Source organism: Nannobrachium achirus (genome assembly GCF_963921795.1).
Source record: "Nannobrachium achirus genome assembly, chromosome: 13".
NCBI lineage: Eukaryota > Metazoa > Chordata > Actinopteri > Myctophiformes > Myctophidae > Nannobrachium > Nannobrachium achirus.
Genome location: NC_137833.1, coordinates 27057439 through 27073280, shown reverse-complemented (window position 1 = coordinate 27073280; position 15842 = coordinate 27057439). Strand labels below are relative to the sequence as shown.

The 15842-nt window shown below is 43.9% G+C and overlaps 1 protein-coding gene across 1 annotated transcript in view; it reads right to left on the bottom strand.

The window, feature by feature from the left end:
* Positions 1-2027: 2027 nt before the first annotated feature.
* LOC308296965 (signal-induced proliferation-associated 1-like protein 2) overlaps positions 2028-15842 on the bottom strand; it is a gene marked incomplete at both ends in the record, with an annotated part of 82867 nt that continues 69052 nt past the window's right edge. Inside the window, 5 exon segments of the mRNA XM_080740331.1 lie at positions 2028-2174; positions 3546-3624; positions 4911-5028; positions 8551-8682; positions 12020-12242. Of these exon segments, the coding sequence (XP_080596457.1) occupies positions 2028-2174; positions 3546-3624; positions 4911-5028; positions 8551-8682; positions 12020-12242 (699 nt within the window).

Here is a 15842-nt window from a genome sequence, read left to right as displayed (position 1 = left end):
TTACTTAAGTACAGTACTTAGTGTGCAGTAGCCTATGTACTTACCGTAGTTACTGTACTTTACACCACTGGCTTTACTTTGCACTCTTCACTCAACACTGTAAAAACATCCTAACATCCTAAAAAAAGAAAGAAAAACAACCATACAGTTTCATTTTTAAACTACATTTATTTAAAAAAGAAAAGAAAAATAAAAGCAACCAGTGTCCCATCTGGGATGAGACAGTTTACGGAGAGAGAGAGAGAGAGAGAGAGAGAGAGAGAGAGAGAGAGAGAGAGAGAGAGAGAGAGAGAGACATTTTGTAAAAGCATACAAAACAAAACCGTAACCTAGCAGCATCCAAATGTTGGAATCTCCAAAAACAAATCATCATTTATAGATTTAAATATATAATTTTGCCCTGGCAAGCTACAGTACACACTTTACAACATACACAGAGCATTCTCTCTCCTTAGTGCAGAAAAAAATCAACAAAAAAAACAAAAACAAATACCCTTAATAAAATAAACAACTTCAGGTTAAATAAGCTTAAATAATGGTGTTAAATACAAGACACTTCTGTGGCAGATCTGTACAGAAATAAACACATTTGGCATTGTAAGTGTAGTTCACTGGAGCTTGCTCTGACGCGCTATAAACCACTGACACTGTATAAGAACACATTATGCAGTGATAAAATATATACATAAGCACGCACGCGCAAACACTCGCACATACACACCTCCTGCGAAACCGACTCGCACACATTGGGTTGTATATCAGTGAGCCACAGACAAGGCATGTGTTTATGAAAGAGAGAACTAAAAGCAAAAAAGAAAAACAATCCACTTACACCCAACATTTTTTTTAGGCACAGTCTCTTCCTGTTTTATATAAATACATGTCAAATACGACCGCTCCTCGACAGGAAATTTGTTCACGCTTGTGCTAACAATTTCTAAACACAGTTTTTGCAACTACCACTTCTTTATTGCTAGGACATTGTGACAGTGAATCGAAAACTACCGACAAACAGTTTTTTTCATATGTGTAGGGAGAGCACCTTTAACACCAAAAATTACTGCTGTGTGACCCTATATATTACAACATTGGGCGAGGGGGAAAGAAAGTGGAACATGAAAGAAAAAGCGCTTGGATCAAACATCAAGCCTCTAAATCTTTGTGACTTTGGGAAACTGGGAACCAAGAAAAGTCCAGCAAAAAATAGATCTCAGTTGAGCTACATTCATTTTTTCTTTTTCTTTTTTTTTTGTACTCCCCCACACTGTACTTTTCAAGAACGCCACATGTGGATTTCCCTCGGTGCAAGCAGACAGTAAGCACCACTTCATTATGTCCAGTACATTCCTCCCCTCCTCCCTGCCATCCCATTCATCTCCTCTCCTCCATGACCCTGTCTGGTTTCCTGCTCTTTGGGTCCAGGAAGGCTGCTTGGTACCAGGCCCCGCCAGACGGCTCCCCCACAAACAGCTGAGTGACAGTTGAGCGCAGCAGTACAGTGAAACACAGTACTAGTGCAGTACAGTACAGTACAGTACAGTACAGTACAGTAGACTGGTAGTGACACAGGTAGATCACAGGTTATTTACTACAGTACATGAGCTCTAAGGCTTTTACATTCCACTACTGTAAGGGGGAATCCCGGGGATTCAGGCATGGGTGGAGGATGGTTGGTCGGTGGATTGAATTCTTTCCCAACTACAGGGAGATGAGGGAGTTTTTTGCCGCCAAGAGACCGTGGTTTGCTTCGATTGGGGGAAACCATTTACAGTACCTCCGATGCTCTCTTGCAACGTGTACACCGACACAAGGGGTTTCCCGAAGCTAAGCGTCAAGGGTGGAGTTCAAGTTCTCTCCACATGAGCTGGAGTTCTATATTCTCCCAGGCAGGATGATGCTATAAGAACGGTTTTCATTTCTCCTGGGGAAACTAACGTGATTGTGTGATTTCGATGATGTCTGTTTGCCCGTGGATCATCTGGGGGTGTGGGGAGGGGGGCCTGGGGGTCTCTTCTAGGCCTCTCTTCTCAGGGTTTCTTGTCGATGGAGTGGAAGAACCACTCGGTGAACTTCCTGAGCTGTGCGGCGGCGGTCTGGCTCTCCTCCTGAAGGCGCATGTTGTCCTGTCTCAGGTGCTGGACCTCCTCTTGCAGAACGGCCTTGTCCTCTTTCTCCTGAGCAGGGCAGCACACGCACACGCACACGGACACACACGCATCACACACACACACACACGCACACACACACACACACACACACACACACACACACACACACACACACACACACACACACACACACACACACACAGTCAGTAGTTGATTTCGCAAACTAAAACTATGACGAAAAACTTTCGTCGACTACCTTTTTTCACTGACGAAAACAAAACTAAATAAAAACTAAGCTATGATTACTAAAACTAAGACTAAATATATTGACAATTTTGTCGACAAATAAATACTAGACTAGACTAAATGAAAAATGAAGACTAGTGGAGATCAGATCCAGTAGAACTAAAAGACAAGTCATGTTATGTTTGGTTTCACGTGGGTGTTGGGCTCTGAGTGCTGCGATGCGATTGTGAGCTTGTAAATCAATTGTTCTCAGTATGCAACCAAGTGTAAAATCAGGCATTACGATACCATCAAGGCCCGCTGAAATACTTTTTTTGTCGACAAAATCAACTTATGATATTTAGTCGACTAAAACCAGACTAAAACTAAAACATTTCAGATTAATTAAATATGACTAATACTAAATTAAAATGTATTCAAAAGACTATGACTAAAGCGAAATCAACACTGGCCACAAGGCACGAGTAAATGGATTCTTTTTAGTGTTGATTGAAGTACCATTATAAGCATACATCCATCTCTCCACAGTGCTGTTAAAGGGGGATGCAGCGAGGGTGGGGGGGTTTTAGCAGGGCAGTGTGCTACTCAGTGGCCTAAGTGCACTTCCCTTTAGTTTTTCCCCAATTTAAGCAAATTAGAAGGAGGTGGGGAAAACTTCGGCCAGCGACATGAAAGGAAACAGGATATTGAATTAGGAGGACAAGGTGGTACTTCAGAGAGGCGCGGTGCGCTCATTACTCAGAGCCTTACCCACGTGCATTGTGTGGCACAGATTTCCTCTCTTTACTGCCCCGCCACATGTGTGCCATTTAGCGATGCATATCTCAGACCGTGACACAATAGAAACAGCAGGGGCACGAGGGGACGCAAGGGCACCAAATAGCAAAATGTCTTTGCTTTGCACCGACACATGTCCTAGTCATTAAAAGCCCTCCCCAGAATAGAAGCACATTAAAGCAGACTGAGAGGGCATTGTATTGTGTGTGTGTGTGTGTGTGTGTGTGCGTGCGTGTGCGTGTGCGTGTGCGTGTGCGTGTGTGTGTGTGTGTGTGTGTGTGCGTGCGTGCGTGCGTGCGCGCGTGTGCACGTGTGTGCGTGTGCCGTGTGTGTTTGTGTGTGTGTGTGTGTGTGTGTGTGTGTGTGTGTGCGTGTGTGTGCGAGAGAGAGAGAGTGAGAGAGAGCGTAACACACCTTTCTGAGGTCATACTGCAGCTGTCTGAGGATCACCTCCAACTGGTTGACTTTACCAGTCAGAGTGGAGGGAGATCGACTGCAGGAGACATGAAGAGAACATACACAGTAGGTAAGATTATAATATTCATATCAAATAACATTGTGGCATTAAAAACATAATAAGATAAAGTGAGGATATATACCACTAGAACGTTCATTCAAAGATTACAAAAATATTCACCTATAATAAGAATAAGCATCTTCAAAATAGGGATGCCAGGTTTAATCACTTGAACCATAGCGTCCCTATTCTGGCGATATTAGGCAAACATTTTGGTGAAAACCGCTGAGCTTTTTGGCTAAGAGACTTAGTAGAAGGAAATAATGAGTGGGCCAAGTATAGACCCCTGGGGGACCCCAGTCAATGAACTATATTATAGGGTTAAAGTTGTTAAAGGAATAGTTCACCCCAAAATGAGATGAGGGAGTTTTTCCGCCACGAGACTGGTTTGCTTTGATTGGGGAAACCATTTACAATACCTCTGATGCTCCTTTGCAACACCGACACAGAGGGGGTGGGGTTTGTGTCTCCTACCAGATACATGAAGGTCTTAATTATTATCATCAAATTATTGGCAAAAAAATCTCAATTAAAGCCCTTTGCACACAAGCGCGTTTATCCGCACGGATAAAACGGACAATTTCATTTTTTTAAAAGAAAACAATGATTCTCTACGACCTCATGCACACCGGATCCAAATTAGCCTTGCGACGAGTGGCTGCGGCCATGCGTTTTTTCTCGATCGAACCCAGTTCGATTTGTGCGTCTTGTCGCATGCGGTAAAAAACTCATCACTCCTTTTATGACCCCTTTTGGGATCCGCAGCGCCGATTCTGCACAGCATTGCACACCAAATCCAATGCGTTTTATTCATGCAGCAAACGAAACAAACGCAACTGTCCTGTGTGCAAAGGGCTTAATTCAAGGCTTCTTGTGGTGAATCATTTTTGTGTGAACTATTCCTTTAACACTTCCGCTGCAAAACACGTCTAGGGACGTGTTACCTGGTTACCATGGTTACCAGGTAAACAGGCACTGCTGCGGCCACTGGTGAGCAAAAACACTACATATCCCATGATGCAATTTTTTTACGGCGACACTGGTCCGCGACGATTAGCCGCGCTTAGGATTTTTCATTTCTGTGTGAAAATAAACATAGGCCTATATATACTCGGCCGCCATTACAAGACCGTGAATTTCCACAACATGGACACCAAAATAATGGCAGCCCAAGTGTTATGGACTGTATTTGTGCATGTGTGAGACTTTGTGATGACACTATGGAGGGCGTAGGGTGGTGTTGCTAGCGGTGGAAAGCCTACCCTGCCTGAAGGGCGGCGCCCTCTGCAGCTGCCACGCGTCTCGTCAGCTCTCTGGAGATCTGCAGCGCCTCGGCTCGTTGCATGTCTGTCATAGTGCAGAATGACGCCACACGCTGGTCTGGGGAGGGACAGCACAGGAAACACACTTTACTTTACATTTGCTCTGGCTGTCATTAAGGGTCTGGTGGATGGACTCTGGGAGCTGTAATTGGAAGCTTCGGTGCCGGGTAATGGGGATTAAACTAAAATGGGGATTTAATAAACAACATTACGAGCGAGAAATGTGTTCAGCAGCAACAGGCTAAACGGTGTCAACATGCAATTATATCGGGATACAGCAACGTCAGACTTGCATGCAAGCATTTCAATAATGGTGGGAGCGTTCTGTTTATGCGATGGGTGAATGAAAGCGGCTGTTGCAAGTGTGGTCACTCGATCAGCATCACCATGGCCACTAACAAGTACTCCTCCAATACCGACTGATCAATCGCCACACAATTCATGAAACAAGATGGTGAAAAGCATGTTTTTGTTTTGATCAAAGACATCAAATGATAATCCCATGATGCTCTCCCTCTGTGCCCAGCCCTCTCTGTATAACATGACAGCTGTTTGGCTCGTAACGGGCTGCGTCCCAAAGAGCTGTCAGACACCAGTCATGCCAGTTTTACCATATCAGGTCCTTAAGCTCGCTCAAAGCCCCATGGAAAACCCCAACTTGGCACATTAGGCTCGGGGACCGCTCACTATGCAGCCTTAATGCTTGTCTTCTTTCCAAGCTCTCCCTGTCGAACCCTTGGTCTGAGACAGCAGGGAGCACATTGTCGCTTGGAAACCTCTTATGACCAAAAACCGTTACTTTTCAGGAAATAGAAAAGATAACCTGTGTTCCAATGGATCCAATGTGCTTATTGTTTAGTCACAAGATGTTGTTAATACACTGGTTAAATATTCATAATACCCACAGACAGATTTAACCACTTTTAACCAACCTGGCGTCCCTTGTAGATTGTCTATTTTTGCTACCTTTGTGTGACAATAGCTGCGTAAGATTCTCCATGTATAAACCTAAATAAACTCGAACAAGCCCAACCCGATTTAAATTCTAATCGGGTGCGGAGTGGTGGTCTTTACCTTGTCACAACCTGATCAAAAACCAGATCGGATTGATCTCACCACATGTAAACACTTGATCCAAAACCTTCAACCGATTTTATTTTAATCAGATTGGTGTCCATGTAAACGCTGCTACTATCATAACGACGAAGGAGAGTGTGGTTTACGAGGCTAATAAAATAGGGCATTCATTAAAAAAAAACAGAAAAAGTTGAAATATGGAGATGCAAGCTTTCTGCCCGAGAACGCCAATATGCATATTAATAATAATAAAAGATTACAGGAGCTCCTCAGTTCATTTAGCCCCAAATGAAACCTAATCCTCTCAGAGACAAAAGCTCACGTGCCACTGAGTTGCTTGTTCAGATGGAGCAGGAAAAAGAGAGCAAGCTCTGATTTCCATATGAATGAACATATTCCCCCATGCTTGATGGCTGCATCAGAAAGATTAAAGCCTTCTAAGAAACCAGACACAGCCACAGAAAAGCTGATTATCATTTTAGTTTTGAACCAATGTCCATTCATTCATGGACAAATTGCATGAAAAAAACAGGCTAAAACATAATTACACCGATGGCAAAATATGTGTCCATCTTCATGAACACACCATACATTATGTACTGTATTTGGGAGGAAACATTGAAAATGTCCAATAATTATGACGGAGGAACCTTTTTCCACGATTACCCCAAACAGCCTCAATGTAATTTGCCAGAATCCATTTTGATACCGTCTGTTCCTATTTGCCAGCCTCCAAAAAACATAATGCCTCGCAGGCCTGCTGCAAGTCATTATCACTCGCCTATTCACACAGTGAAAGCTCAGCCCAAATAGCCTCTTTAACATCCCCATAAATGCCACTCTTAAACATAGCCTGGTGAAACAGAACAGCAGAAAAAAGAAAGGATATATATATATTAAAAACAAATAATAATCTGCCTTGCACCTCGGCAGCAGCCAAACCACCCTCCACCCACCACCTCCGGCCTTAATCAGAGCTGGTTAAACAAGAAGCATGGTACAGAGACAGCTTTGAGCCTGTAAGGGCTGCCTGCCCACTCGCCCCTGGGCAACAGGGTCTCACTTTACCCAGCTTTTACCACAATGCAAGGATGGCTTCTTCTGGGACAAATCTCGCTGCCCGCCAAGCCTCTGGATCGTATCCACTGATGCAGATCATGTTAAATGCTAGACGGTGGGCTAAACAACAGGAAACAACACATCACAGGAAGAAGCCCTTCGGAGGTTCCATGATTCATCATTTATTGCAAATGAACGCTCACACGCTATGCCGTTCACACGTCGCCACGTGAGACAAAGATCAAGTGACAAAACATGGGCTTGTCAGTGTTTTCCTGATTGATGGAAACCATATGAGAAGTGAACATGTGAGCAACCAAACAAATATCGACTAAGTGACAAAGCAGGCTATGATTAACTGAAAGCGCAAGCGACTGAGAACACAATGCTATAATTAAGTCTGATTTATACCTCGTCGTACGAGAGCATAAATTAATAATTATTCTGCAGTGTATTCTTGACAAGAGTCCTTCATACATGGCTTGGCGTCTGCATAGACCAGGTGGCGCTTTGGCGGCCAAATAGGGCCCCGAAAGAGGTCCAATGCGGCACCCAACATGGTTTTCAGAAAAATAAAAACATACTACCTTTTCTGACTCCTTTGCCTTTGCAGCCCCCTTCCATTAGCATTGTTTGGGAACAAAAAGGAAAAGAGACCAACCTTGATTTCTAATAAAATCACCCTCTTACAGTACCGGTAGATGTAATGTGAAGGTACATTTGCATTAGGCGTGTTCAGATGGCAGATCTTGGACAATTCCCATGTTTCGTCCTTAAAAGAAAGAATCCGCTGCATACAGTGAGGCACACTTAGACTTTAATGGTCATATTAGGGCCACAGAGCAGCTGCAATTACCCCAAACTATCAAGCCAAGAGTTTAATTGTCAGAGGCAGCGGTTAGGGCACTCTCCCTGAGTGGCGTCTTGCTGGGTTTATGGTGTGAAAAGTGGATTTACAGTATGTCTGTGCTGCAAAATGACGTCTCACTTCTTTTCCCCAAGTTAGAGCTTCCACGGCAATCACAGTGGGTCTCAAAGCAGGGGCACAAATAGGATAAAGATTGCCAAAAATCCCCTCCCATTGCACTTCAGAGAAACTCACATACAGTACACACACACATACTGTACGTACCAGCACACACACACACACACACACACACACACACACACACACACACACACACACACACACACACACACACACACACACACACACACACACACACACACACACACACCCCACACACACACACACACACACACACACACACACACACACACACACACACACACACACACACACACACACACACACACACACACACACACACACACACAAACAAACACACACACACACACACACACAGACTCTAAGCAGCCAGGATAGGAGGGTGATTATCACACAAGGTGCCAGGCAGCAGCGTACTGGGGCTGAGCTGGTTACCTTCGAAGGCCCGCGCTGCATCGACCAGGTGAGACCAGTCCAGGCCCGAGGCAGTGTCCGGCAGGGGCATGAGGCCCGGGTCGCTGAACTTGGACCTGTCCGCCAAGGAGCCGTCAGAGAACCAACCCTCATCTGCAGAGACACCAGGCACCAGTGGCGTAAAGTAGGGCATTCACCAACTATTAGAATATTCGAATATTCGAATAATAGTCACTATTCAACGTTGTTCACCGAAGTTGATTATTCGCTTATTTTAATTTTTTTATTGTTTTCTCTTTAAAAAATATATAGTTTATAAAGCTTGGCTAGATAGGAAGTCATAAGAATGAGTTGTCAATGCCCCTGGTGGATGAATTTGTTAATGCTCTATACCAGGGCTTCTCAAACCTTTTTAGGCTGTGACCCCCAAAATAAACATATTTGAACTGGGGACCCCCACCCTGACAAGCACTTGGAATTGTAGGTATTACATTTAATGTGACTTGGTTCCGCAGATAAATATTGTGAAAATAGCCGATCTACATGCTCACAACACCTCGCAACGCGAGGCGTTATGAGCATGTAGATTGGCTATTTTCACAATGTTCGCCTCTTGCTTACTTAATATTTGACAGTTTGGCCAGTCCTGTCGAATATTCGACTATTCGAATACTTTGAGGTCGAATAATTCGAATACAAAAAATCACTATTTGTGAATGCCCTAGCGTAAAGCAACTAAAGTACATCTACTCAATTACTGTACCTAAGTACAATTTTGAGCTATTTGTACTTTACTTGAGAATTTCCAATATCCAGTACTTTTGCTTATACTCCACTACCTCTCGGATTCAAATATTGTCTGGAAACTTTAGTTATAGTTACTTTGTAGATTTGGATTATTATTACAAAACATATACATTAACCACTTAAGCCCTATATACATTTTGGCCATTTGAAAATAGCCAATCTACAAGATCTACAAGTGAGCTTGTAGATCTGATATTTTCCAAAGGATTTGTATACATTTGAAGACTTGAAATGGGACATACTGCACAATGAGTACTTTAAGAGTATATTTTGATACCAATACCTTTGTACTTTTACTCAACTAAATTTTGAATTCCAGTTACTAAATTTAATTCTATCAGAGTATACAGTATCTACATTGCAGTATTGATACTTTTACTTAAAGGAGTAGTTCACCACTTTTCAACCTGTCTTCATATAATAGGTCCTCACTAATGTTCATGATAAAATATCACAATTTTTTTCTACTCAGTCCAAGTCTCCTAGGAGAGCTGTGGGAAGTTCAGAATCCATCGTCTTGTGACATCATCATTTTCCCCCAAAAAATTAATCAATATGTTTGAAAAAAATATTTAGATTTTTATTATCACGAGAACAATGGCTTTCACTTTAAAATTGCAACTTTTCAGGAATAGAAAGCCTGCAGTTTCTATAAGCTGGATTGGCAATCGATGATGTCACAAGACGATGGGTCTGCCCACAACCCTCCTCTGAGAAAAAAAAAAAAAAAAGCTATTTTTGAGTGAGGACCAATTATATGAACATAGGTTGAAAAGTGATGGAGTGCCCCTTTAAGTAAAACATTTGCCACCACTTTCCCACCACTGCCAGCCAACTCACATCAGTGGCCATCAGGCGGCTCATCCTGAGCTATAAGGGCCAGCCATGAGCCAAAGTCGCATCAAAGCAAGCGAAAAGGGGACGGGCTGGGACAGAAATGGAGGGTCGCAGAGGGACATGGGAGAAAAGGGGGGGATTTCAAAGTGACCTTGGATCTCACCACGTCTCAGTGCCACCGAATCATGATGCATGATGTCTATCCAAGTCGATCTCTGCGCACATGAAAGCGTGCCCTGACCTGAGCCCATGAGCAGTGAAGCAGATCACTTGAAAAACATCGTATCAAATGCCTCTTGGATTAATTCAAAGATGAATCAGTGTGGACCTAGAGAGGAAATCGCTGAAAAGACTGCAAACAACTCAATCTTGTAAGAGGTAGACAAAGTGTATATACTGGTATAAATACCTGCTAGACTCACAATGTCACCTTCCCACACCAAGCATACCTATCACAAGGCGCTGTCTAAGGGGCGATAAATGACTTGTCTGAGTGAATGTCTTCATGTTTCAATCAATGCTGCACTTGCCGCTCTCTCTCTCTCTCTCTTGCTCTCTCTCTCTCTCTCACGCTCTCTCTCTCTATCACTCTCTCACCCTCTCCCTCTTACTGCTATAAGACAAGGTGTGCAATAAACAAGCTCTCGTTTCACATAGAGGTATTTAGAAAAACACATCTGGAAAGGTAGAGCGAGTGAGAGAGTGAGAGGAAAAGGGAGCGGGGAGAGAGAGATAGATAGAGAGAGAGAGAGAGAGAAGAGGGCTGGAGGTGATGCTGGCACTCTTCTTTCAATTTAAGCGACGTCTCGGAGCATGAGTGATTCACTGTTTACCAAATTGGACTGGTTCAGTGCGGGGGAAAGAGAGCGACAGGGCCTGTATTCACCGCTAACCTTCAAAACAATCAAGGAATCCATCAAGTTGACAGCTTGAAGAGGCTAAAGACTGGGAAATATCTTCCCAAAAGCCATTTTCTGTCTAACAAACACATGGCCAGGGATGAGCGAGGAATGGGGCATGCCAATGAGGGGACAGGGAGGTAAGGAGGGGGAGTAGGAGGAGGAGGTAGGCGGGTGGGCAGGGTTCTGATGAGTGAACGGGACATTACGTACGACAGACAATATGTGACAGCGCTGATAGAGAAATAAGCGTATTCACGTCACAGATCGAAAACGACTGTCGTTCCTCACACCTACAGCAGTGCAGTCAGGAGTCAGGACACATCACACTTTCTCGTCTCACAGTTCCACATTCAGCGGGAACGGCGGCAGAGGGGGGTGGTGTTGTGCGAGCCGGCCGTGACAGGTGTCTGCTTAATGCGAGCGGAGTGGCAGCCGTGGCAAGTGGTGCGCTGCCGCACCCCAGTTCCAATTAAGTTGACTATATCGGGGAGTGCCACTGAAGTGCGCGCCAGTTGTGCTAATGATGTCAGTATGACACAAGTAGCTCTTCAAACAAGTATCTATATCCTGGCTCTTATCGCCGCTGCCAGGGGAGTGGAGTGATAATCCAAGAACAACATGCAGAGAGATTCCACATCAGTTCCCCTCGTCTCTGGGCTACACTCAAAAGGAGAGTTGTATTTGATAGTTACAGTCTTTATAAACGAGCCTGTCAGACAGATGCTAGCAGCAAACACTTGGTGTCTGCTAACATACATATTTTTAAATGTCACCATGCCATGGTCCTGAATGCAACTGCGTTCGGTGTTTCTGGTATTCACCGGGTCTATAGTGCGTGCTCCGCTGTTTTTCTTTTTTATGTTTTTACCCTCTCAAGAGTTAAAATGACACTGTGGATTATAGGCACTAATCCACAGCGCCCTGATCATCATCAGTGTACTCACTCCTCAGGTTGGAGGCCCCCTGGTTGTGGACTATGCGTGGCGGCAGCGTGCTGTGGTACGGCGGCGTGGTGCTGAACAGGATGTCGTTGGGCACGGCCTGGTCCAGCATGGAGCTGTGCGAGCTGGCATAGGACGAGCCCTTGCGGTTGCTGCTGCACACGCTCTCATCCGACAGCGTCCGGTAGAGGGAGCGCCGCGGCGACAGGGTTCCTGTCGTCTGTGCCTGAGGCGAAGGAGAGAGAGAGAGAGACGGAGACATTTAATGTAAAGATGTTGACTTCATGCAGGCTGGTTTTATCAATAACGTTTGCTACATAGATAGCAATGAATTGTTGCGTTGATTTGAATTCAGTGGTGTAAAGTAACTAAGAACTTTTACTTAAGTACTGTACTTAAGTACAGTTTTGAGGTATTTGTACTTTACTTGAGTATTTCCAATTTCCAATACTTTTACTTCTACTCCACTACATCTCGGATCCAAATATTGTACTTTTACTCCACTACATTTATTTGGAAACTTTAGTTACTAGTTACTTTGCAGATATAAATTATAATATATATATAATATATATTATAATATATAATAATAAAACATACATGAACCACTTTAGCCTTATTTTATATCATGGCTATTTGAAAATAGATCTGCTATTTTCAAACATTTTGTACTTTTTACTTTTGGTACTTTAAGTACTTTTTGACGCCAACACTTTCATACTTTTATTCGAGTACATTTTGAATTCCGGACTTTTTACTTGTAAGGCTGCCCTCACACCAAAATACCTATGAGAGTGGAATCCGCGTTCCGCCAATGCATTTCAATGAGAGTGAAGCGGTTTCATGCCAGCAGAGGATTTCTGCAAAAAAACGCTCCCTTAGGGTGCCCTCACACCAAAATACCTATGAGAGTGGAATCTGCGTTCCGCCAATGCATTTCAATGATAAGGGAGCGTTTTTTGCAGAAATCCTCTGCTGGCATGAAACCGCTTCACTCTCATTGAAATGCATTGGCGGAACGCGGATTCCACTCTCATAGGTATTTTGGTGTGAGGGCACCCTTATCATTGAAATGCATTGGAGGAACGCGGATTCCACTCTCATAGGTATTTTGGTCTGAGGGCACCCTAACAGAGTACATCTACATTGCAGTATTGATACTTCTACTTAAGTAAAGAATGTGAGTACTTTTTCCACCACTGTTTGAATTTGACAGATAGAGTGTGAAAACGAGACGAATATAAACAAGCCGGGGTCTAATACAGCGTGGCTCCCATGGGGATCTCGGAGTTCATGTAGCGAGAGTATGTTGTCAGGTCTACGGTACACATCAGTCGTCTATGTCTATGATGTATCTACGACATAATGACTCCATGTTGGGGTAAGGTTTCATGATGAAATGAAAGTTGATATTATAAAAGCTATACACATAATAGAGGGGGGATGCTGATTGGTCCAGCAGTTTGTGATTTTAGTCTCGGACGCGGACACACACACACACACACACACACACACACACACACACACACACACACACACACACACACACAATATATATATATATATATATATATATATATATATATATATATATATATATATATACATATATACAATAAAGGGATGCCATAGGGCAGTAAAGTAAGCTTGAGAAGGTCTCCTCTTATCGAGGAACTGTCAGGAGAGATAATATGGTGGATCTCCAGGATGCGTCCATAGAAGGCAGACTATAAATAAATCCACAATCCTGGCAAGCAGCTGAGTCTAGAGTCTGTCTTTTCTTGTGAGCCCTTGTGTGACAGAGCACAGACAAAGACCAATGCACACGGTCCAGTGGAGCAGTGGCTATAGCCTACAGGTGATTCCCCTTTGCATCGCAGCAATCGCCAGGATTCATATGAATCATGAAACAAAGGCTGCTGTAAAACTCTCTGTTGACTCTCTGTTGACTCTCTACAACGGGATCTTGTCTTGAAAGAATCTCTGTTGCAGAAACAAACCTTTTAGAGGGCGTGTGTAATGCAATGTGGAGGTCAAAGGGGAGGCAAAGGCCAGGAAAGAACATTAAACAAGCCTCGCCGCCCCAGGGAGATGTAACCAAACAGTGGTCCTGTGTGTATGGGCTAATGCAGAGACAGAAACAGACAGTATACATGATAGGAATGGAGCGATACTGGGGTAATATCACCACAGCGCGGCCATGGTTTTGACAGAGGATCCGTTGTTCAGAGAACACACCAAACCGCAGAGTTCTCTGCCTCCCATCGTCATCCCTCTTGCTTACATAAATATTGCACGGATGACATCAATAGTGGCCACAAAATGATACGCCACACAGTTGGCCAGATTATCTTTTGGCTCGCCAGCTGTAACCAACAAGCTAGACTGGTATCCCAACACAAGCCAACGCCCAACCATCGCATTTCAAAGACCAGATCATCAAACCCCCAACGAATCCTACGGTGAGAATTTAGCAAAACGAATCCATAACGCCTTTAAGACAGAAATACACTTGAAGAACAAACAGAAACATGAGGGGCTTTCGTGGGAGATTTTGAAAAAAAAAGGTCATTGCAAGTTTCCACCCAGGCCCTGTTTTTTTTTTCATCAAAAACATGAAAAAAAGAAGAAAACTGTGGTCTCGTATTACTATGAGACAAAATAGAGTCACGGTAAATAAAGCCAATGGAAATAGGGCTTCACGTTTTTCAGAGACCATCTCTATTTATTACATGTAGAAGATCACACTTGGCACCCCGCGCATTTTCACACAGGGCACTGCTTGGTTGACTGAACCCGCTGTGCGCTTTCCGCATGAAATATTGCACTAATAAAAAGCCGCGCCGCGGTCTGTGCTTTGGCTTTCATATACGAGGTGTGTCTAAATCTGTCTCAATCCACCTCAGCTACAGCACCGCTTCTCAACCTGACACTGGCTGTTATGCGTTCTGATGTTATTGTGCGTCAGAGTCCCGATCAGATTCAAGATTCCAGATACACAGGCATGACTTTTTAGAATTCTTTGCCTTGCCGCTTGCTTTGAACAGCAACAACAAGCGCCGGGAGGGCTTTGACGTGCGGCTTCAGAGGATGTCTTCCACCAGTTCATTGCCTTTTTTTATTGTATTTATCTTTTTTCCTTCCTCCTTTCCCACAGGAAAGGTTTAAACAGGGGGGGGAATGTTGCGGGGGAATACACTGTGTGCAGCCTTTCCTTTTTACGTCAACCGACAACCGCACAATAGTCTGCCTGTCTCTGGAAGCAAAGCGTCCCCGCGGACCGCTCGGCTGGCAAGGAAAATCTCTCCCCGCACCTGCTCTCCCATACAAAACAGTGGCATCGCTTTGAAGTGACACGAGCGTTAACCTTTGCAGCATTCTCTGGCTGATCACATGGTACCTGAACCAAGATAGGTTATATTGAATTAAAACAAAAACTAAAAACTAGTAAATAAGTAAGCAAAGTAAATGAATAAAACATTTATTTTTCTATCTGCCATTGTATTTACAGTTCTTGCTTCCTGTGGCAGTCGAGATATTAAAAACACAGGTCGCTGAGGCTCCCAAGAAAAGAACAGAACAGTACGTGTTCATTGGGATCAGATGTGAGGAGGAGGAGGGGGAGGAGGGGAGTCTGGCTCTGTGCCCACTCACATGCATCTCTCCCCCAGATCACTTTTCCACACACACTACAATATATCCCACTGAAAGAGACAGGGGAATGAGATTACAACAAAGGCCACAGCGCTCCTCATATTCAACAGGCAACAAGCACTACACTATGTCCCATTGCATGTGCTGATTACAGACATTTTCTTCTCTGTGG